At 33.8% G+C, this 23,186-nt stretch overlaps 4 protein-coding genes across 4 annotated transcripts; 2 read left to right on the top strand and 2 right to left on the bottom strand.

Annotated features, from left to right (window-relative positions):
• Positions 1-5,138: 5,138 nt before the first annotated feature.
• Positions 5,139-7,044, bottom strand: MONOS_13591 (uncharacterized protein; the record flags this gene model as incomplete). The annotated part of the gene is made up of 5 exons (XM_067866305.1): positions 5,139-5,327; positions 5,453-5,496; positions 5,560-5,614; positions 5,665-5,674; positions 6,314-7,044. 5 exons carry the CDS (start codon positions 7,042-7,044, stop codon positions 5,139-5,141), a joined length of 1,029 nt encoding a protein of 342 aa, XP_067727368.1.
• Positions 7,045-8,881: 1,837 nt separating this feature from the next.
• On the top strand, positions 8,882-10,015 carry MONOS_17563 (uncharacterized protein; the record flags this gene model as incomplete). Its single annotated transcript, XM_067870495.1, has 3 exons — positions 8,882-9,025; positions 9,277-9,533; positions 9,739-10,015. 3 exons carry the CDS (start codon positions 8,882-8,884, stop codon positions 10,013-10,015), a joined length of 678 nt encoding a protein of 225 aa, XP_067727367.1.
• A 92-nt stretch (positions 10,016-10,107) lies between these two features.
• Positions 10,108-10,751, top strand: MONOS_16354 (uncharacterized protein; the record flags this gene model as incomplete). The annotated part of the gene is made up of 2 exons (XM_067869265.1): positions 10,108-10,468; positions 10,624-10,751. The coding sequence occupies 2 exons, from the start codon at positions 10,108-10,110 to the stop codon at positions 10,749-10,751; spliced, it is 489 nt and encodes a 162-aa protein (XP_067727366.1).
• Positions 10,752-15,834: 5,083 nt separating this feature from the next.
• Positions 15,835-19,567, bottom strand: MONOS_16426 (putative Protein kinase domain containing protein; the record flags this gene model as incomplete). Its single annotated transcript, XM_067869331.1, has 8 exons — positions 15,835-16,898; positions 17,148-17,893; positions 18,005-18,156; positions 18,413-18,599; positions 18,832-18,934; positions 18,982-19,105; positions 19,160-19,464; positions 19,549-19,567. 8 exons carry the CDS (start codon positions 19,565-19,567, stop codon positions 15,835-15,837), a joined length of 2,700 nt encoding a protein of 899 aa, XP_067727365.1.
• Between the last annotated feature and the right edge of the window lie 3,619 nt (positions 19,568-23,186).

The raw sequence follows: 23,186 nt of genomic DNA, 5'->3' as shown, positions 1-23,186 counted from the left end.
GATTATCTTCACCCCAACAAAAGTGGAGAAGAAATTGGAAAGGTGCATTTCGTGGAAAGTGAAGGAAGTATTTGGATTGCATACACACCTGTTTTAAAAGATGGATCTCTGAAAAAAGATGGTCATCATCATTATATATGCGTCAATAGCAAATCTGGAATTGACTGTGGCTTTTCTGCAAGAAAAGGATCAAAGAAAATATCTGATCATAAATGTTCATTACTGAATAAATCAACAATGCTTTCTTTCATCAATCATCGAACAGCTCAGCAATCTTCGGAGCAAACAACATATTCAATCATGTCAACCCAACATCATCAATTCGGGGGATTATTAGAGCAATTTTTAAGATTGATCAGTCATTGCAACATCGCATTTTTGTCTTCATATTCCGTTGAGTTCAATTCCTTCATTAGAAATTAAATTCAAAAATCGCAACAAAATCCAACACTAACACCAAATATGATTTTTCCACATTTAACATGTCGGAAACTTGCAGCATTCATGAAACAGGAAGGAATAAGGAAAAAGAAGGAAAGAAATGAAAAGATTGCCAATTCGATGGTCGGAGTAATGATCGATGGAGGTGTTGTTTCAAAGAAAAAATACACAGTTGTTACAGTTATCCCTTTAGACTTCAAAGAAAAATCAATGTTCTGGTCACTGAAAAAATCTTGTTCAACAACAAGCGATTATTATGAACTGGCAGTTGAATTATCGCAGGAGATCAAAGCTGTTTCATCAGAAATCCGTTGTTTTTGTACTGATGGATTACTTCCTCAGAGGTTAGCAATGGAAAAATTATCAAATATTTGTTCAACAAGAAAGGTAACAACCCAAAGTGTTTTCGTACCCCCATTTTTTATTTGCTGTTGCAATCACATCGTCAATTTGGTTCTTTCTCACTTTCTTGAAAGTGATCCATTTTTTGAACAACTGAAAGAAAGTGTAATTCAATTTTCAAGATCATCAAGAGCAGTAGCTGTTAAGAACCCGTCAATTCCAATCTGTCCAGCGTTCGTTCAAACAAGATAACTTTGCATTTTCAATATTTGCAATTTCATATTTAAAAACAAAGACAACGATTTTTTTTCAGACATTCGAAAAGATATCTCGTTAATTGAAGTATCTAAGTTTGAACTTCTTTTGTTTCCTCTTCAAACATTACAACTACAATTTGAAAACGAGTTAACAAAACTTGGAAATGTCTTTCCTCTTCTGCTCAAAACATTTGCTCAGTACTATTGGATGCTGGATCTGAATTGTTTTTCAGAAGAGAAATGGCAAAGAGGCCTGTGCAATATTATTATTAATCTGTTCAATTACACTTTATCAGGAAAAAGAGGAAATATGTTTGCCTTGGCTTTTTCACTCACTCCGATTGGTACAAAACAATATCAACAGAGTTTATTCATTAATTCGTATTTATCAGAATTTGTTGAATTGAATAAAATATCAAATAAAGAAATTTCAAATTCTTTATCACACCCAACATCATTAAGCCAAAAACACTCAAATTCTTGTGATCAATCATCACCTTTGTCATCTGTTAATTCTGTTTTTCAGTCAGCTTCAATATGTTCTTCTTCATCTGCTCCTCCAATCTGTGAACATGAATTATCAATTCATAAAGATAATTCATCGAATTCTATCTTCAAACTGTTTCAAACGACTTGTACCTGTTCCCCGAATGAATCAAAAAGGAGAGAAGAAAATATTTATTTTTCCGATAAACAATCAAAATTTTTTGATCTCCTAGAACCTCCAGTTTTTTCTTCATTGACTGTCGAAGGATTTCATGACGCACTGAAACAGTATGAAAAAAGAAAAATTAATGATGAGCACTCTTTATCCACGGTTTCATCTTTGCTTCAAGAAAAAAGTTCGGAACAAGAGGAGTTGTCTTCGAGAAAAGATTCTTCATTGCCCTATTTTCAAATTCTTCAATACATTGAATATTTGCAGAAAAGGAGTGACCATAAAGAATTTGATGTGACAAATCAAAACGAAGACGACGACTGCGAAGACGAAGATTCAAATGACTTGTTCGAAGAAACATTTGGATTGAAAGAGGCTGAGGAATTAGAAGAAGATGATGAATTCAAAACTTCCGAATTTATCGAAAAAAAAAGAAGCTTTATTGATAAGTCGATAACCACGCGCTCAGCAAGTTATCAAGAGGATAAGCTCTTATTGAATGAAAAAGATATGGAAGAAGATATGGATAAGGAAAATGATCAAACGTTAATCTTTAGTGAAGACGAAGATGTTATAGATCTTGGATCAAATGCTAGAATTTCTCACTCAAACATCAGCGATCATGAACAAAGAATTCAAATTCTACAGGATATCCAAAAAGTCATTTTTAACGATTGGTTTTTGCGTTTGAAGAGCGGATTTGAAGATTACGTCAAACAAGTGCTTTCAAATAAAAGTCGTGATCTTCAAACGCAAATAGAGGCGTTATTTACTTCATTTTTGTTGGATAGAAGGCAAGCAATAACACAAGATGATCCATTTGTTTATTACACCGAGATTGGCAAATCAAGTCTCATTACTCATATTTATTCAAACATTTGTTTTGCCTTAGTTGCTTCACCCTGCAGCGAGGCATCATGCGAGAGAGCATTCTCCAGAATTAGAAGAATTGTTGGTGACAAACGTCATTCTTTGTCATTGGAAACTCTGAACAATTTGTTGCTGTTGTGAATCAGTCATTTCTTCAATAACAACAGAATAATCAACATGTTTGCAACTGTTTATTTTTTGTTAAATATAATTTTCTTTTTCGAGATTCAGTTTTGTTTTCATTTATTGACAGGAAATACAACAAAGCAATTCCAGAGTGATAAACGATTTTTGATAACAAACACCTGAAACATTTCAATATCTCCAAGAGCTTTTTTTATATAAACTCATCTCACATTATTTTGGCTTTTCAGAAACAGATAAACTCGTAATTCTTTTATTTATTTTGAATATTGAAGTTCACATCAAATAAAGATATGTTTGCTTTATTTTTTTGAGGTTTAAAATCGCTTAGAATGTGATTGACCTTGAGATTTTATTGTTTACAATATGATTAACCTTATAGGTTTTAAATGTGATTCAATATTTAAATGTCCAAACAAACGAACAGAAATGATATTATCAACTCAAATTTCAAAGTGTTATTCAGTATTTAGTTACACACAACTGATTATAAAAAATTGAATGTGTTTTGTTTGTTATCTTGATGCAAGATAGAATGTTTTATTGTCAAACAAACTTGAATGAAAAATCCAGCAATTGTTCTCATTAACAACGTATTCAGAAACAAACACGTTTCAATTTCTTGTAGCAAAATGAATCCGCTCAATTTCTATTTATTCATTTCAAATGTTGATTCATTCTGTTGATTGGTATTCTTTCATTTTTCAAAGAACAAGCAATTCATATTCTGAAAGTTGTAGGTTTTATTCGGTTTTCTCATAACTCGAAAAACAGGCAAGTGTTACAAATCTTATTCCTTATTCATCATCTCAAATTTTCAAAACATAATGGAACAAATATCGAAAAGTTCTAAGGCACTTTCAAAGCAGACCTTTTTCATAACTTATTCACACGATAAAACCATCTTCATCTTAATCCTTCTTTTTCAAAAAAAATCTCATTCGTTAAAACAATTCAATAGGAATATCTCTTTCTGAAAAACTTAAAGCTAAAAAATATATATTCTCAATAATTCTCAAATTAGTTTTTGAAAAAAGTTTTATTTTGATATTATAGATCTGTGAGCAATAAGGCTGCTTTAACTGGTATGAACGCAGATGGTGAAGTGATTACAGTTGTAAATGAACATTCATGCATTTTGACTGCGATGAGAATAATGTTGGAACAATAACTTCACGTGTTGAAGAGTCGAATTTGAAGGAGATCCGGAGGAAAGAGTGAGATTGATTCTGCAAAAGCACTCGTTTGCCTGACATCGTATAAACTGAAGAGTGCTGAGCTTTACCAGCTGAAGGCGTTTTTCATAAATGAACGGGAGGGGAGAAGAAAATGATGTGGCAGAATATGTTTCTTTGAATGAAAATTCACTCAATGAAGAAATGGGGATTGCTTTTCATGCGAATCTGATTAAAAAAGAGTTAAACGTTTTTTGTATAAAATAGCAACAAGGATGAAAAGGCAAAGAGATGGATTTAGTAGAAATAACAGAATAAACAGAATAAACAAAAGATACAGAATATTGATCAAAAAAAATCAGAAAAAATTGAAGCAGAATAAGACTTTTTCAACAAAGACGAAAAAGAAATAAGTTTGTGTGGAATAAGAATAAGAATAAGATGATGATGGTGATGGTGATGGTGATGGTGATGGTGATGGTGATGGTGATGGTGATGGTGATGGTGATGGTGATGGTGATGGTGATGGTGATGGTGATGGTGATGGTGATGGTGATGGTGATGGTGATGGTGATGGTGATGGTGATGGTGATGGTGATGGTGATGGTGATGGTGATGGTGATGGTGATGGTGATGGTGATGGTGATGATGACGATGACGATTGTGAAGCATTTTGCAAGCCAATCAAATGAAAACTTTCGCGGAAGTCATCGAATTAAAGCTCATTTGAAAAGAATTCTTCTTCTTCCTCTTCTTCTTCCTATCCTTCGTCGACATCTTCTTCTTCTTCTTCTTCCACTCCTTTTCCCTTTCCCTCTTCTTCTTCTACTTCTTCTTCTTCTTCGTTACACCTTCTTTTTTGTCATGTTCATGTCGTCTTCATCATCTTCGTCGCTTCCTTCATCAGAACCTCTCTTCCTCTTTGATTTCTTTCGCTTCAAATGTGAATTTGTTCTTTTCATCTGCCCGCTCTTCTTCTTCTTCTTCTTTTGAGTTGCTTTCTTATCTGCATTTCCTTTTGCTGTTTTCTGCTATTGAATCTTTTTATTTGGAAAGATTTCGATTATCTTCTGCTTCTCCTTCATTTCTTATGCTTCTGATTCTATCAGAACGGAATTCGTCAGATTCAATGTCCGCTCCAAAATCAGAACTTAAGATGTTTTTGCTTTGGCGTGGTATTTTCTCTTTCTTCTCTGTTTTTTGCCCTTTCAACTGGCTAGTCTTCATTTTCCCAGTTCTTTTGTCATTCACTTAACTTTTTGATGAAAACTTGTCACTTTTTCCTTTTGGATTTCTGTCTTCTTCTGAATCTTCAATGTTCTCAGCTCCGCTTTCATTTCCTTTTGGATCTTTTTCTTTCTTTTTCTTTCGCGAAGGATCCAGTTCTGCTGGCTCTGCTTCAATAAAGTCTTTTTGCTCGAGCAATTCTTTCTTCATCGCCTGTTTCAAAATCACTCAATGAGCTAGCTATATGACACACGCCTGCAACAAAGATGCATTCCGCTCGTGATGATCGTATATGAAGACAAAACCTTGATGAGCTTTGCGAGCTTCTTGCGTCAAACAAATGTGAAAGTTAGTTCTGATTCTTGAATTGGAAGGAGATTGGCTAAAAAAAACAAAAGAAACAGTCATTTTTTGAACAACGACGCAAATTAGCAAAACAACAAACGTTGAACGCTTAGATCTGTTTGCTCAAAGAACACTTGCAGCGAACCATATGACAGCTTTTTTGTTTCAAAATCGAATTAATCAAATAAGAAAAATAACAACACACTTTTTGTCGCCTTAGAATTAAAAAGGAAATATGCAGAAGTTTCAGTGCATGATCAGTCATTTCAGCAAAAAGTGAGTTAACCTCTTCTCACAATGTCTTTTCGGCTATTCAAAAATGCACTTCGACACATTGAAGCTGCTTGAAATAAGCACAACTGTGAGAAAAAGAGAAACAAATAGAAGAAGAAGAGGAAAAAGATGATGATGAAATAATAAATGAAAAAATCGAAAAAGGAGTTTAAGAATAAGTTTATTTAAGAAATTTCAACTTTTGTTTTTTCTTCTTCTCCCTCTTTCACATAGAAAACAATAGAAAAAAAGAAAAAAAGAAAAAATATCATTTTCTTTATTGTTTTGAAGAAAATAATGAAGATGAAATAGAATTCTTCTCAAAAACGATCGTTAAGCATGCGAAAGTTAATTTTCTTCAGATTTTGCTGAGGAAATGTTTGAGATGAAGAGAAAGGAAGATTTGAGGAAGAAGAGGAGGAGGAAGAGGAGAGTTGGAAGAATTGCGTGGAAGAAATAAAAAAAGAGAAAGAGAAAGAGAAAGGAAGAAAGAGAAAGAACTGTTAGAAATCTTGTTGAGAGAAGGAAGAGGAGATGTGAATGAAGAAGAAGAAGAAGAAGAAGAAAAGTCATTCAAAAACTTTATTTCATTTGGAATTGAAGAAGAATGATTTGCAGAAGGAGCAGAAGAGGAAGACAAAGAGGAATCAGATGAAAGAGATAAATCAGACAATGAAGAAGAGGAAGAGGAGGAAGAGGATGAGGAAGAGGAAGAAGAGGAAGAGGAAGAGGAAGAAGAAGATGATGATGAAATGTCTCCTGATTGAAGAGGGCGGAAACGCCAGAGGAACCAGGAGCTGTCAAATGTGATGGAAGAAGAAGAAGATGATGGTGATGATGATGATGAGGGTAAAGGCATCAGATGCACTCTGTAAATGGCATTGCGATTCTTCTCTAAATAACTCTCTTTTTCTTTTCCTTCTTCTCTTTCTCTTTCTTCTCCTTCCTTTTCTTCCTTTTCTTCCTCCTTCTTTCTCTCTCCTTTTCTTTTCCTTCCATTCGCCCATTCATCCAAATAACAGGGAACAACTGTCAAATACAAGCCAGTTGCAAAATGTCTAATGAAAAATGAGTCGCCCCACAGAAACATCCCAGCAGAGCGGGTGAAGTGGTTGAGAAGGGTGGAGAAGGGGGTGGAGCCGGAGAAGGATGAAGAGGAAGAAGAAGAAGATGATGATGATGACGACGATGAGGATGATGATGATGATGACATTGATTGTGATGAAAGTGAAGTGATTTCAGTATTATTTAAGGAAACTGATCTTAATTCATTGCCTCCTTCATAAACTCCTTTGAATTGTGGATCAATCATCCAATATTCCCCCGAACTTTCTCTTTTTATCCTTCCAGAAACAATTTTTCTGCCTGCAAAATTTTTATAATTACCATAACTTTTATAATTATTATTTTCTGTGTAAATGCAGCCAGAGGTCTCAAAAAGGGAATAGACGAATGAGAGGCTGTGACTAAGTGGGGGTCATCAGAAGACAGAAGAGGTGATGAATTTGAGGCTAATTTGCGGCTGAGGATGGAGCCTTGCCCCAAAACACGCATAAAGCGGAGGAGAAGAATCATCCGGCGCACCTGCTGGGAGAAGAGGGATCTGCGGACTGGAGATGAGAGAGAGAGAGAGAGAGAGAGAGAGAGAGAGAGAGAGAGAGAGAGAGAGAGAGAGAGAGAGAGAGAGAGAGAGAGAGAGAGAGAGAGAGAGAGAGAGAGAGAGAGAGAGAGAGAGAGAGAGAGAAAGAGAGAGAGATAGAAGGCACTTGTAATATGAAAGATAGAGTTGTGGAGAGTAATGTGAGATGCTTTGATGAAGTGGTACGAAATGGATATTGAGTGTCAATGGAAGATGGCCATGTTGAAGTGGGCGGAAGCAAAGGTTCTGGTGAAATGGAAGAGGAAGAAGAAGAAGATGATGAATAGAACAATTCTTATTCATGAGAAAATTTTCTTAGAGCATTTAAAATAACAACGTTAAAATTATCTCTATTAATCAAATCCACATCAGCAGCAATGATATCCTAAAAAACTTCCATTCCAAATCATTGTATTTTTTTGAACACAACAATCTGTTTGATTCCTTTCATATATCTTCTCCAGTTTTTTCAAAAATTTCTCATTTGTTTTCAAAACACATAAAATATAATTATTATGGTGAGGAAAAAAAAAAGAAAAGAAAAAAAAAAAAAACATAGGAACAGCGAAGTTGAGGAAAGTCAGATATTTTCAAGAATTGCAAAATTAGGGAAAAAACAATCATTTCAAAATTTTCGACAAATGAATAATTTCTCGACCGACAAATTGCACTCAAAAAAAGTGTGTCGCAGAGGCCTAATTTTGAACTTCAAATAAAATTTATATGGGTCATTATTTTTCATATCGTAACTTTGTTCGAAGAAAGATCTTTTTTTTCATAATTGTGGTATGAGCAATAAAAAGCTCAAATATGTGTTAATAGGTGAAATGAAAAGGAAGTGTGAAGGAATTATTGAAAAATAAGTGAAATTGAGAAAATCTTGAAAATACCATTACAACATTTATTTTTTGGCAATTTTTAATAAATGAATTATTTAGTATTACAACACCCAACAAGAGCAATTGTTGTTTGAAAATAATTATAATTTGAGTATGAATTAGTGTTATTACTTTTTTTTGTGATTTGAATTAAACAACATCTGAAAATAAATGATTGATTGATTTATTACATTTTTGTGTAAAATAGCAAGGTTTATAATTTTTGTGGTTATCTTTTTGATGAAATAATTAATGTTATTAACGATGTATTTCTATTTTGAGCGATTTGAGATATTTATGCGAAGTAATGAAACAACAAATGGAATATTATGTAAAACGGAGCTGACGGATTTATATAAGGATTTTTGATATTTTTTAAGACGAAAATGGACGAAAATGAAAAATTCTAAAGGACAAAAACAATCAGAGGTGTTTGTTTTTTTCTTTTTCTATTGTTGAAAAGGATTTAACTTTTTTTTCAGTTTTATTATTTAGATATTAGGATTATTCTTTAGATGTTTTCAGCCAATTGGCACCATGAAATGAAGAAAAAGGAAGAAGATGAACATTTTTAAATGAGGGAATTAAGGAACACGACAGTTGAGTTGGTATGGATTGAGCTGTTTGAAGATATGATTGGGAGGAGTGCGTTTTATTTGAGGGGGAGTGTGGTTGTGGTGAGGGGATGTGGTGTGGAGATCGGGAGAGGCAAGGAGGTGGGGGTGTTTGAGCTGGGTGGGTGCAGAGGGACATTTTGGAACATCACGCAGAAAGGGGTTTGAAGGGGTGGAAATGTGTGTGGGAAACTGTTTGGAGGAAATGGGAGGATGGGGCAGACGGGGAGTGAAAGAGAATGTGGAGGAGGAAGAGGAGGAGGAAAGCGAAGAAGAGAAAATGGAGAAAGCCAAAAAGTGAGTTTTTTGAGGCTGTTGAAGGAATTGTTGATAGATTGAGAGCTTTGAAGAAGGATCGCCAGATGAATTAAACACAAGACAGCGTTTATGAAAATGAAACAGAATGAAAAGAGAAGAAGAAGAAGAGACTGGAGAAGCAGGATGAGAAGAAGAGGAACGAGTTTCTGAAGAAGAAAGGAAGAGATGGAAATGCAAAGCCCACATCGATCAGGTTGATTGGGCAGAAGGCGATCGACGATGAGATGAAGAAGTTTAAAGAGCAGCAGGAGATAAAAAGAAGGGAGAAAGAAGAGGAAGAGCTGCACAAAATATCTGTGGCAAAGAAGATGTTGGCGGGAAGCCGTTGGAGATCTCATCTTTCATTGCATCGGTTCCGAGCGTCACACCAGAAGACGTGGAAAGAAGGAGAAAAGAGAAGTTGAAGGAGAAAGGGAAAGCTTAGAAAGGAGAAGGGAACGCAAGCGAAAGTGGAGCAAGCGACTAAGCGAATGAAGAAGCAGTACAGAAAGCCTCGTCATCTGACAGTTGCAGCGAAGGAAGCCAGCAAAATTCTGAAAAGCTTCAAAAATACGAAGACAAGCAAAAAGAGAAGAGAGTTCAGAGGGAGAGAGCGATTCGCAGGAGGAAAGTGAGCAGGATGAGCTGAATATTCTCATTCAGCAGCAGACGATGCTGAAGGCTGATGAAGCAAACAGCAATGAGATTGAGCAGTTGATCCCGTCAACGAAACAAACACAGCAGGACAGCCACGAAGCCAACAGACAGACTCCGAAAGAGGAGAAAACGAGAAGATGGCAGCAAATGATAAAGAGAAGAGCGAAGGAAGTGCTGAAGAGGGAGTGGGGCAGCTGAGCCGGAGCTAGAACCAGAGCCAGCAAGGCAACGTGTCTCAGAATCGTGCATCACAGGGGAAAGCAGCAGCAGGGTAGAAGGCAAACCCGTCGATGTCTGTGATGAACCTTCTCACGTCAGACGAGGAGCTTCTGCCGTTCTTCACACGCACGTTCAAGATGGAAGAAAAGTCGTATTCAAGAATCAGGAAGGAGAAAGAGGAGAAAAGGAAGGAGTTGGAGCAGAAATGGAGCAAGAAGGCATGCAAAGAAGAGAAAGAGAAGGAGCTCAAAGGAGCTGCAGAAGCACCAGAGGCCAAGAATTCAGCATTCATCTTTAAGCGCATCAAGCGCATGAGGGAAGTGTATCTGATGCTGCACCAGGGGCTGATGAAGCAGAAGCATCCAGCTTCAACTGCTTTGTCACAGGCAGCTTTTTTCAATTCTTTGTCATCTTCTCTCGATGGGACATCTGGTTCGATAAGCTCAGAAGGAGAGAAGAGGTCACTGAGGGACACGAGGAAATTTCGGAGCATTGGAAAAGGAGGCAGTCGAGGAGCTGAGCAGGATGGATGAAAGATGAGGAGAAGATGAAAAAAAGGCCGGTAATAATTGATCTTTCAATTGAAGTTGCGAAGGATGTGTTTGAGAAGATCACTCTCAGAGAAGGGGTCCAGGCGTGGTGCATTGCGAGAGAGCAGACAGTGAAGCATTCACTGAAGCTGGAAAAGAGAAAAGTGCTTCAAGGCAACCTGTAGAAGTTCATAACGAAATAAGGGGAGGACAAAAGGGAGAAGCAAAGAGAAGAAGAGGAATGGGAGTGGCAAAAGAAATTGGAGCAGGACATAATTATTGAGCTGCAGAATCAAGAAGAGGAAAGAAAGAGAAAGAGGAGGAAGCGAGAATGATGGAGTGAGAATAAAAGGAAAGAAAAATGAAAGTGAGTGGAATAATAAGCTCTGCTGAAAAATACAAAAGCTGCAAAAGCACACGTTTGATATCAGATTAACCGTAGAATCTCATTTGATATTAGTTTTTTTATGGCTTTTTTGTTTATTGTTTCATGTTGTGATCCATTCTTAAAAAGCGTCGCAAATCAGAAATAAATCAAATTCAGCATTTTCTTTTCTGAGTTTTAACTTTTCAAAAAGCGCTATGAAGTTCAAAACAACAGAGCAACATGAAATTATTCTGTCAAAAAATTGCTGCAAATTGATTAAAAAAGAAACAAAACAGCATTATTGAATCTTTTTTTCTTTCAATGATTTCTAGAGCTTTTCTTTGAATTTTTTATTTGTTTTATCTGTTTCGTTTTTTTCTCTCATTTCATATGTTCACTGCCTTCAAAAAATACAAAACATTGTTTTTCGTAACCGTGTCATATGTGAAATGAGGCATCATATTCAAGTGTTTCGATTTTTATTTTATCATTTCACCTTTTCAAAAAAAAGATAAATCTCTATAAAATTCAGTGAAAAGATTGATTTTTTCTAACATAAGAAAAGAATTTATTTAAAAAAACAATAACCATTTCAATAAATAAAATAATGCACAATGTTTGGAACGAATAACAAATAAAAAAAACAACGAGAAACAACAACACAATACAATAAAAGATTGCAATCCCCAAGCTCTTCATCCTTCATTCAATTTTTAAAATCAATCAACATTAATCACAAATAACTGCATATTCGACTTCGCTTCGAATTCGATTTTCCTTTTTTTATGGAATATTTGTTTATCAATGCTTCGCATAAATATCTCAAATCGCTCAAAATAGAAATACATCGTTAATAACATTAATTATTTCATCAAAAAGATAACCACAAAAATTATAAACCTTGCTATTTTACACAAAAATGTAATAAATCAATCAATCATTTATTTTCAGATGTTGTTTAATTCAAATCACAAAAAAAAGTAATAACACTAATTCATACTCAAATTATAATTATTTTCAAACAACAATTGCTCTTGTTGGGTGTTGTAATACTAAATAATTCATTTATTAAAAATTGCCAAAAAATAAATGTTGTAATGGTATTTTCAAGATTTTCTCAATTTCACTTATTTTTCAATAATTCCTTCACACTTCCTTTTCATTTCACCTATTAACACATATTTGAGCTTTTTATTGCTCATACCACAATTATGAAAAAAAAGATCTTTCTTCGAACAAAGTTACGATATGAAAAATAATGACCCATATCAATACCATCAGAATGATTGAATATGATTCAATAAAGAATATTTGACATTATTTTGGAGAATAACACATGATATACATGTTAATAGTTAATGAAAAACTCGTTCAATGAAAATCTATTTTCTTGTCAAAAATGATAAAAAAATCGTGTTGAAAAAATCACAGAAAAACAACGGCTGAAGCGATTCCAGAAATATTTGGTATTAGGTGTGGGAAAAATCCAATTTTCAAAATAAAAATAAAAGAAAGTTGCAGAGCCTTCTGGGAGTCCAGATTTGTGGGTCACATTTTTGGTCTTTTTCGACTTTTTTGAATTATATCCATCCAGGTGGGGAGCATGAGGCGGAATAAGGGTCGAATATGGGGTCAACACATGGGGAACAGCACATGCACAAAATATTAAAAAAATCTGAGATGTGGAGCCAAATGCATGTTTCAAAGTATTATTATAGATAGATGCTTCCTCGGCTGAAAAAAGTCACTTAAAAATAAAAAAATTTGCTGTATCTCTACGAAAAATAAACAAAATTTAAAAAACAAACCTGTAATTTAATGTCTTTGTTTTATAAACACCCTCATCCGAGTGTTGAGGTCCATCTAGCTTTATTGAATGATTGGCATGCAAAAATAAAAAAAGAACCAATAATGAAAAAAGTCCCATTCAAAAGTTGACCACAAACCATTCGAATTCTTCATTCTTCAAGTAAATAGTCGAGATTAAACTTCAACGCAATAAGCCAACAAAAAATCGCTCTGTCTTCTTTTCTCTCTTTTATTTTTCACTTCTTCTTCCAATTCGCGTTTTTCACAAACTCTGATTGTTCAACCTTTGCCTCTCTTCTAAAATACGAAACATTTCCAAATCACATTATTGAAATCTCATTACCAACAAAACTGCTTATCAAAAACTGTCAAACAAACTGATTAATAAGGCGTTTTTTGTTATGATGTTCTTGAAGATTTTGAATGATTTCTGTCATCTCCTTCAAATACAATACTTGTTCAGCATGTTTTCAAACAGCGAGAAAGAAATCAATAAATAAACAAAAATAATTCAATAACAAACTTTCCACATATAAACGTTGCTCAACATCAGCTTAGACAATTCCACTTCATTTTGAGCTTGATTATTTTCTTCTTTCTTCAAACGCAACTTTCAAAAGACAAACACCTCAAATCAAAAGTAATATTGATTTGAATATGGAGCTCAGATAAATGAAACATTCACAAAGATCAATCAGTCTTTTCATTCTTATAACTTTCTGTTTCTGCTGTTTCTGATTTCAGAGTTCAAACATAAATAGTTATTGTTATCGAAAAAAAAGAAAGAAATATATGTTAAACTCAAGAATTCTTTCAATGACTATGTCAAACCATCCAAATATTTATCTTTTTGAATTTCTTTAATTTTTAGCAAAAACGTTGCATTCAGAAAAATTCAATACTCATTGAAAAAATCTGAATGAGAGAAACTTTAAAAGAATGAAAATGATATTATTAGAAAATATTAACAACAGATATTAACATTTGTTATAATGAAGTTTCTGAATATATTTTTGTTTTCATACAATATACACCGGATAATTAAGAAAATATTTTTGATCATTTGCATAACTTCATGTTATTCAATCAGAATAACTCAGAATATAACTAAGAAATATATAGTATTGTTTTATATTGTTTGTTGATTAAAACAGAATCAATCGTTTTTGTATATTTTATTGTCACAATTAAAAACTGAAATTTTTGAATTCAAAAAATGTGTATTTCAACATAAATTAGTACAAACTCACTTTTAAATGGATTCAATTGTTTGCATAACATTTGTCTTCATGTTTGAATTCATCTTTTTTTAAAAATGATTCATTTTCCCATTCGATGGAAATTGATCGAAATTGTAATAAAACTCATAAAAATGCTTTATTTGTTTTAAATATTACATAATATTTGTTATTGATGCATTTTTGACTTCCACCCTCAAAATATTGTTTTTTGACAAGTGGAAGACTTTCAGGTCACAATTGAAAAAAACTGGTTTTTCTTAAAAAACACTGCCTTTTATTTAAAATTACTGGGGGATCTTGAAATAAACGGTTTATTTTGAAATATTTTTTTTTTAACAATTTATCTATTCATTCCTGAATTTTGAAGAACAAAAATTTGATCAAAAAATAAAAATAAATAATTAACTAATTTCGAATTCTCCATATATTTTATTCATTTTTCAATTAATAAAACAACGAGATGAGGATAAAATATTACTCAACACGAAGGATATACATAAGACAGAATAATGAGTCAACGCCGTTCGCAAAAACAGCTTTTTTTTTTTTAATTGACCTTTCAAACGCAAAGAAGAATGAAAAAGCACCATTGGAATTACCAAAATGGACTGGAATCAATAACAATTTAATAAATTAATCAATAAATCAAAATCTGGAAAAAGAAAAATTTTAAACAAAAGAAGAGGATGAAGAGGATGAAGAGGATGAAGAGGATGAAGAGGATGAAAAAGGGGAGAAAATAAATGTGAAATTTTGATTTTCTCTTTTAAAAATATGTGGAAAATGTTTAAGAGCGAAAAACCAACAATATATTTTCATAAAAAAATAAACACGATTAAATCAAATATAGTGTTCAAAATATTGTGTAAATAGCAATAAAAATAATCATTTTTGAACAAGAAGAAATAAACCAGAATCTTTTTCAATTCAAAGGAACAATTTGAAATGTTTAACAATCACTAAATGATTATTTGATCCAAATAAGAAAAAGAAAAAGAAAAAGAAAATAATAAATGCAATTTTCAGTAAATAACTTTGCAATCAAATAAAATATTGAAGGTTTTTACAAACATAAAATAAATTTATTCATTAAAAGAAAAATAAAACATAACATTGGAATAAAATAAAATAAAAATTTAAACAAAGGAAAACAAAAACATAACTCCAAAATATCTTTCGTTCTCAAAAGGGGATCCAACAGAACTCTTACGAATACAGCAAATACGTTGCAGATATCAATAAAATAAAAAACAAAAACAAAAAAATAAAATATCTTTTCTCTATCTCTTTCTCTTTCTCATCCAACCGATTGAAAACAACTTCGAACAAACTTTTCATCTTTTCAAAAAAAAAAGGAAATAACAATAAAGAGGCAATTTTAAAATTTCAACAGAAATAAATAAACTCAAAAATAAACTTTCTTTTACTAAATTATTGGAAAATATTTAAAACTTAAAAAAAAAAGAAAACAAACGAAAAACATAAACAGGGCAACAACATAACCGATAATTAAATAAAATAAAAAGAAAAAAGAAAAATAAATAATATTTCTCTTTATTCTCTTCGTATGCTCAAAAGAAAAAAAAAAGAAAAAAATAAAATGAAATTTCAAAAGAAAATATCTTCATAAAATAGAATCAAACCAATTAAAAATATTAAATAAAACAAATTTCAAACAAATATGAAATAAATCCCCTTCTCCTTCTCCTTCTCCTTTTCCTTCTCCATCACTCAATTCATCCTTCTATCCAATCAAAATTTTCTCATTATTATTACTTTATTTCTTTCTTTTAATATTTTCCTTTTGATTTCTCTTTTTCATTTTATTCTTTTCAAACTTTTCTTTCCTATTTATTCCTTCCTCTTATCCATCTTCTTCGGCAGAGGTGGAGGAGGTTTTGAAGGAAGAGACGCAAATGTTTGAGCTCTGCTTCTTTTCTGATTAAACTGCAAATGACTCGCAAAGGGATCAGCCTCAACAGCTGAAGACAGGGTGAGTGGGGAGAAGGGGGAGGGGGAAGAGGGAAAAGAGGGTGAAGAAGAGGAAGAAGAAGAAGAGGAAGAAGAAGAATTATAGGAAGAAGGAGAAGAAGATGTTGATGAAAAAGCTGATGATGATGGAATTTCGGGTTTAAAAGGAGGAGGTTGTGATGGTATTGAAGGGTTTGATTGAGGAAGATGAGAAGAAGGAGAAGAAGAAGAAGGTGAGGATGAGGATGATGGCGATGAAGCTATAAAACTCATTGAAATTATTTCTGTATTTGATTTTGTTTCAAGTTTATTGTGATTAAAAATTTCTTCTTCTTCTTCTTCTTCTTCTTGCTTTATATTCTCCATCTCCTTCTCCCTCTCCTTCATATCATCAGGGTGTGGAAGAAGAGGATTAGCCGAATCGTTTTCTGATTGGAAACAAAGAGGATTGTTTGATTGTGCTGTGGAAGAGGAAGAGAAGGAGGAAGATGAAGATGAAGATGAAGGAGAGGAAGAAGAAGAGGAAGAAGGCTGAGAAGAAGAAAATGATGAAGATGATGATGATTGCAACGGAAGAGAAGAAGAAGAAGAAGTAAAAGAAAAAGAAGGAGAAGAGGAAGAGGAAGAAAGAGAAGAAGAAGAAGGATGCAAAGAAAGAAGAGAAGGAGGAGGATGAGAACGAGGAAGGGCAGGAGGAGTTTTTGGTGGTTTGTTTGGCGGAGGAAGAGAAGGAAAAGAGGAGGAGGAGGAAGAAGAAGAAGAAGATGATGATGATGAAGATGTTGATATTGAAGAGGAAGATGAATTTTCTGAAGAAGAAGAAGAAGAAGATAAAAGGGGAGAAGATGAAGCAGAAGAAGAGGAAGAGGAAGAAAGAGAAGAAGAAGAAAGAGAAGAGGAAGAAAGAGAAGAGGAAGAAAGAGAAGAAGAATTAGGATGTTTCACTGAATGAGGAGAAAAGGAATCAGAAGAAGGAAGAGAAGGAGGAGGAGGCGGAGGAGGGCGAGAAGGAGCACGAGAAATCGAATAACGAGGAGAGATGGAAGAGAATGGAGAAGAGGAGGAGGAGGAGGAAGAGGAGGAAGAAGAAGAAAGAGGAGAAAGAGGAGAAGAAGAAGACGAAAAGGAAGAAGAAGGCAGATGTTGAGTGAATTGGGGTGTTTGTGAATGAATGTCAGCAATTGTGTGAGAACGATGGTGTTGATACGATTGATAAGAGGAGGATGATGAAGAAGAAGAAGAAGAAGAAGAAGAAGAAGAAAGAGAAGAAAGAGAAGAAAGAGAAGGAGAAAAGGGATTTTGTTGACTATTTAATGAAGAAGAAGAAGAAGAAATAATATTTATGTATCTTCCTCCTACTCCTCCTCCTCCTCCTCTTTCTCCTCTTTCTCTTTCACTTTCATTGAAATTCGATCCAAAATGAGTTTTGTTGAAGATTAAGCCAGGAATTGGAATTGTTTCGCGAAGAGGAAGAAGAAAAGAGGAATTTTGAGGGCGTTTGAGAAGACAAAGAAAAATACGTTTGGAAGAAGAAGAAGAAGATGATGATGATGATGAAAGAGAAAGAGAAGAAGAAGAAAAGGAAGAAGAAGAGGAAGAAGAAAAGGAAGAAGAAGAGGAAGAAGAAAGAGAAGGATGAGGAGGAACAGAAGAAGGAAGCCATTTTGTGGGGAAGACGAAGCGTCCGCAAACAGAAACGAGAGAAGACGAAGGAGAAGGAGAAAGAGAAGAAGAGGAGAAAGAAGAGGAGGAGGAGGAAGAGGAAGAAGGAGAAGAAGAGGAGGAAGAAGAAAACGGAGGAAGAGGAGGAGGTTGCGACGGATGTGTTGGAGGAATTGAAGAAGAAGAAGTAGAAGAAGAAGAAGAAGAAGTTATAATCTGTTTATTTGAGCAAGTTGCCCTTTCATTTGAATATTCTCCTTTGCTACAACAACTGCTGCTATTATCATTATATCTATCATTATCATTATCATTACTGCTATTATTACTATTATTACTATTATTACTATTACTGCTATTGTTATTATTATTCGACTTCAAACTCTCAAACGAGTCAGATATTTTGCACAGAGCAGCCGAAAAGAAGGAAGGCGTGTCAGGATTGCAGCACATCCCGCTGTGCCGCTTTTGGAGAGAGAAAGAAATGCGCTTGAAAAACTGGAGCTCCAAGAGCTCACCCGCAGATGGGCGGAGTGAGGGGGACTGTGAAAGCGTGAAAAAAAAAAAAAAGAGAGAGAGAGAGAGAAAGAAAGAAAAAGAAATAGAAAGTTAATAAGAGAAAGAAATTATTTCATAACGAGAATAAATAAATAGATCAATAATAATGATAATCATCAAAATTTTGAGAATTGAAAAACATAAACTTTCAACAAAAATAAGAAAAAACCTCACAATTCATCAATTCTTCTCTCTCTCTCTCTCCTTCTCTCTCCTTTATCTCTTCCACACACAAACACACCCCATTGAGCATTGCACTGATCACAGTCACGATGCTCTGCGTAGACGAAGAAGGGAATTCGATGGGCCTGTTTTCTATTGCTGCTGCCACATCAACTGAGCCATCTGCTTTTTGATAGGGCCATCTCAGTGTCAGCATCTCATACGCCACCACACCCACACTCCAGATGTCCACAGCCTTTGTGTAGCTGAGGGGGGCATGCGAAAAGTGCAATCGGATGTGGAAATTATTAATTATTTATTATGTTTTTTATAATTATTTTTGATTAATAATTGGAAATTGACAGCGCAAATTAATAAATTGATGATAAAAATCGTTTTTTTTTTTTTTTTTTTTTTTTTTTTTTAGCAAAAATAAAATAAATATACAAAATAATATATTAACAATTTTAACAGCAATTTTTAAAAGAAAAAGCAAACTTTTCCTTTTTCAAAATCTCGGGTGCAATATAAGGACCTGTTCCGCAAAATGTGGTCATTGTTGAAGATGGATGCTCAAGTTGCTGTGCCGTCCCAAAATCGGCTTGCGAAACAGACATGAAAAATCATTTATTAGAAAAAGTTACAAACTTATTCTTATTGATCCATCTTCATGAAACAAAAGGTTTTCAGGCTTCAGATCCCTGTGGCAAACATTCTCGTGATGAAGTGCTGCAACTCCATGCAACAGTTGCGTAAGATATAGATAAACTTCCTAAAATATGCACAAGATAAAGCATATTAATTTAATTCATAAATTTCTTCAAACAGGTTCTGAAAATGGACGTTGCGTTGTAGATTTTCGTTTTAAAAGTTTGTCTCGAAGAGAACCCCCTCCACAATAATCCATAACAATAAAAAGAGTATTCGCAGTAAATATTAAGTCATGCATATGCACTAGGAATGGAGAATTGTATTGCTTCTTTAGAAGAGTTGCTTCGGCCTCTTGATCTCGCTTCATTCTTCCGCGTTCTAGCTTCGATTTCTTCCACGCAAATATCTTTTTGTCTGACTTACGAATAACTCGAATAACTGTTCCAGAAGTGCCTGTTCCAAGCACAAGATCTTCCTTGTCTTTTCAATCAATTTTGATTTTAAAAATAAAAGGAAAAAAAAATATGCAATAAAACAGAAATGTTCATAACAAAATTTCCAAACAATCAGCAGTTGCAGTCATTTTAATCGAAAAACAAAACTTTCAAAAAATTATTCTTAACCCTTAACATTTTGTTTATTATTATAAAAAGTTCTTTTCTTTATTTTTCTCACAATTGTTTGTTGGATTCAATTTTCTAACTGAATTTGCTTTGGGTAACGCACAGAATTCCGATGCAAACTTTTTGATTTCTTGTGGTCGTGATAAGCATTTCCACTTCGCAAATAAAACCTTATTGTTGATTTAATTGTTTCTTTTCCATATCACATTTTTCACAGATGGATTAGCGGTAATCGGAATTTTGTCACGTCATTGACGTCACGCTTCACTGAAGCCACTTTCAATCAGCTTTTCGAAAAAGCAAAATAAAAAAAAAAAATAAATAAATAAAAAAATAAAATGAAATAAAAGCAGTGGAAGATAAATTATCTCATCTGCTTCATAAATGCTAATAATATTAAATAAAAAAACTTTTGCAATAATTTTTATGAATAAATTGATATACAGTTTATGCTAAAAATACAGGACATCGCAAAAAATACCGGACAAGATCGATTTCACAATAACTGCAAGAGGAATAATTCTGATAATTTTCCTCAAAATATATCTCATCAATACAAACTCATTTGATATACAAATCTTTCAAAGCAGCTTCATTTGTGCTCAGAAAAAATGATATTTGAATTCTCGGAGAAATAGGATTTTGAATTTTTCCGAAATTTCAAAAATAATTATTTCTGAGCACAAATGAAGCTGCTTTGAAAGATTTGTATATCAAATGAGTTTGCGTTGATGAGATGTATTTTGAGGAAAATTGTCAGAATTATTCCTTATGCAGTTATTGAGATATCGATCTTGTCAGAAATTTTTTGTACAAACTGTATATTCAATTATTGTTGAAAAGAATCAATACTAGTTCTGAAAAGGATATTGAGATTATCTGCTGAAAGAATGCTTCATTCTTAATGGTGTGGTGTTATATTTTCGCAGGTTTATTTTTAATGAATCACACATAGTTTTAATTTCAAAAATTGTTTTCATAATCATTCAAAGTCAACTTCATTATTGAAGAAACAAAAATGAGTTTGTTTCCAACTTTTTCATTCAAAGTTTCATTATTTTCTTTTCAGTTCTTCAAAAAAAAAATTGAAAATTAAAATTTTCTTTTAAAATAAACTAAAGTCACAAATTCCATTTATTCAAAAATGTGGAAAAAGCAATCCTAATGTGAGAGATATGGAATATCACCTATAGATCCATCTCGATAAAAGATCAATCAATATTATCTATTTATGTATGTCTGATGGTAGTTGTTATTTTGTATAATAAGTTAGAATAAGCAGTGTGGAGAGATAGATGATCGACACTTATTGCCAATAGAATTATCGATGACTATGAAGGCAGTGATGTTCTATAAAGAAGGAGTTATTGATAGGTGTAATCGAGATATATCTATAGCCGACATACCATATCTCCAAGGAGGAGATTAGCTGAAAGATTCGTTTGAGGCGTTCAAGTTGGTGAAATTAGCGGGTAAATAAGTGTGAAAATTGGTGAAATCGTTTGTGAAATCGTAAATAAAAATAATTGATTTTGTTTTTTGTTTTATAGTAAATGGGTCGGAAGAAGATATACACGACTGTGGAAGAAGCGAAAGCTGCTCAACAGAAACAAATTAAACAGTATCAGGAAAAACGTAAGGAAGAAACAAAGTATTACAACGAACATGTATCTGACAAACAGAAGAAGAAGATTAATATATTGAGGAGAAAGCTTATCGAAAGTGATGAGCTGTTAGATGAGTTGATGGAAAAAGTTAGTGAGTAAGGTGGACACGATTATATTTTTGGTTGAATGTGTTAACTGTTTTGCCTGCACAGGGTGGACAGGTTGAGCTGTACAGGTAACAAGTGTGTGCTATGGTGTGGAAATATTGGGTTAAATCTCCGTGCTGGAAGTGTGGACAGGTGAACCGGGTGGACCGGGTCAATTATATTCCAGAAATTATGTGTTCAAACGGGTTAACTGAGCAAAGTCGGAATAATATATTTTATGTGAAAATTGACGAAATATAACAGACTAATCGCGTTTGTTGTATTATAGATTGTATCAAACAGTAGTCACGATGACGTTATAGTTGATTGTCAACATATATATTTTTGTTTGAAAAAGTGTCAATCGGTGAACCGGACACCGAATTGTGGAAATATCGAGATACTTGGGGAAGGGAAATATTGGCTAAAATCTCCGTGCTGGAAGCGTAGTCCGGTAGTCCGGCAGTCCGGATCTTTTAATTTCATCTGAAAAGAGCTGCCAACATGCCATTTCTGCCAACATGAGCATTTTCCCCTTAATTTGGTATGATTTTGAGATATTTTTGTTTTTTATGAGTGTTATCATTTTGCCACATTGCCACATGGAATCGTTGGTGGAATATAACAGGTGTCACACACAAGTTGCATAGTTGGTGAATCAATGATTTTCAAAAAAACGAATATGTTTAGGTAATTTCCACAGAACAGTCCGTGTCATCTTCATCTTCTCGTCGTTTGAGGAGTTGTTCATTCTCTGGATTAAGTTTATAACACCACACTTGATCTCCCCTTCCATCTACTCGTATTCTCTCACATTTGTCTTTAATTACCAGTTGGAATGAGCGATCGTTCTTGTATTCAACTGGTCTGAAACATAGTGCTTCAGAACATCTCCACCCTTCTTTGAGTTTATTGAAATGCTCCTGACAGAACACATCGATGACAGAGAGTGATGCTGCAATGATATCTTCCTTTGCCTCATTTGTTGGAATAGCCATAGTGTTGAAATTGGTGAGATCTTTGATGATGAAATAACAGAGAAGTCGTTAATAGAATTCATTGTTGAAAGAGTTTGTGAAATCCTTGAAGAATGTGAGATTGTTCATATATTTTGAGTCACAATCACAAACAACATATCTTCTGTCACCAATCTCAATCTTAACAGGGTACGTGTGATTTGTCACAAATATGAAATTAGCAACGTTTTCAGCTGTTCTTCTTGGCTGATTCTTCTCATTAATTCTGATTGTTGAATTTGTGATTGAACTCTTCAATGCGTCAAAGTTAGCTGTTCGATCATCTCCAACATTCTTCAATTCATTAAGTACAATCAACATTTTCCCTTCGACGATGGAGTTGAACTGTCCTGACAGTTCTGCAATCTCTGTGACATTCGGACATGAATATCCTGCCAACAGTTCAGCAAGAACATTTGTCCAGACATTCTATCCAATACCCTGCAAACCTTTGAAAACAAGTGATGTTTCTGCTTTATGACCAGGATTTTGAACAATTGACTCAATACAACAGAGGATGTATTGACAGAGTTCATCGTTGTTGTTGGCGATAACTTCTCGTGTGAAATCAAGGAATGGTTTGATGATTTCTTCGTTTTGTTCGTTTGCCATTTGGTATTTGAACCCATGGAACAGAGAGAATATTCGAGGGTTGTCTGAGAAGAACTTCACCCTATCGATCGATAGAACATGAGAGTGTTGTTGGAAAGCTGTCTCAACTGTGAGAGTCTTATTATCATCATGCCAGAGTTTTATTGTTTTGAACGATTCACACATTGCTGATTTTGTCTTTATTGAAATTGAATAATT

This window comes from Monocercomonoides exilis (assembly GCF_001643675.1).
Source record: "Monocercomonoides exilis strain PA203 chromosome Unknown scaffold22-1379369, whole genome shotgun sequence".
Taxonomy (NCBI): Eukaryota; Preaxostyla; order Oxymonadida; family Polymastigidae; genus Monocercomonoides; species Monocercomonoides exilis.
This window is presented reverse-complemented; position numbering and strand designations above follow the sequence as displayed.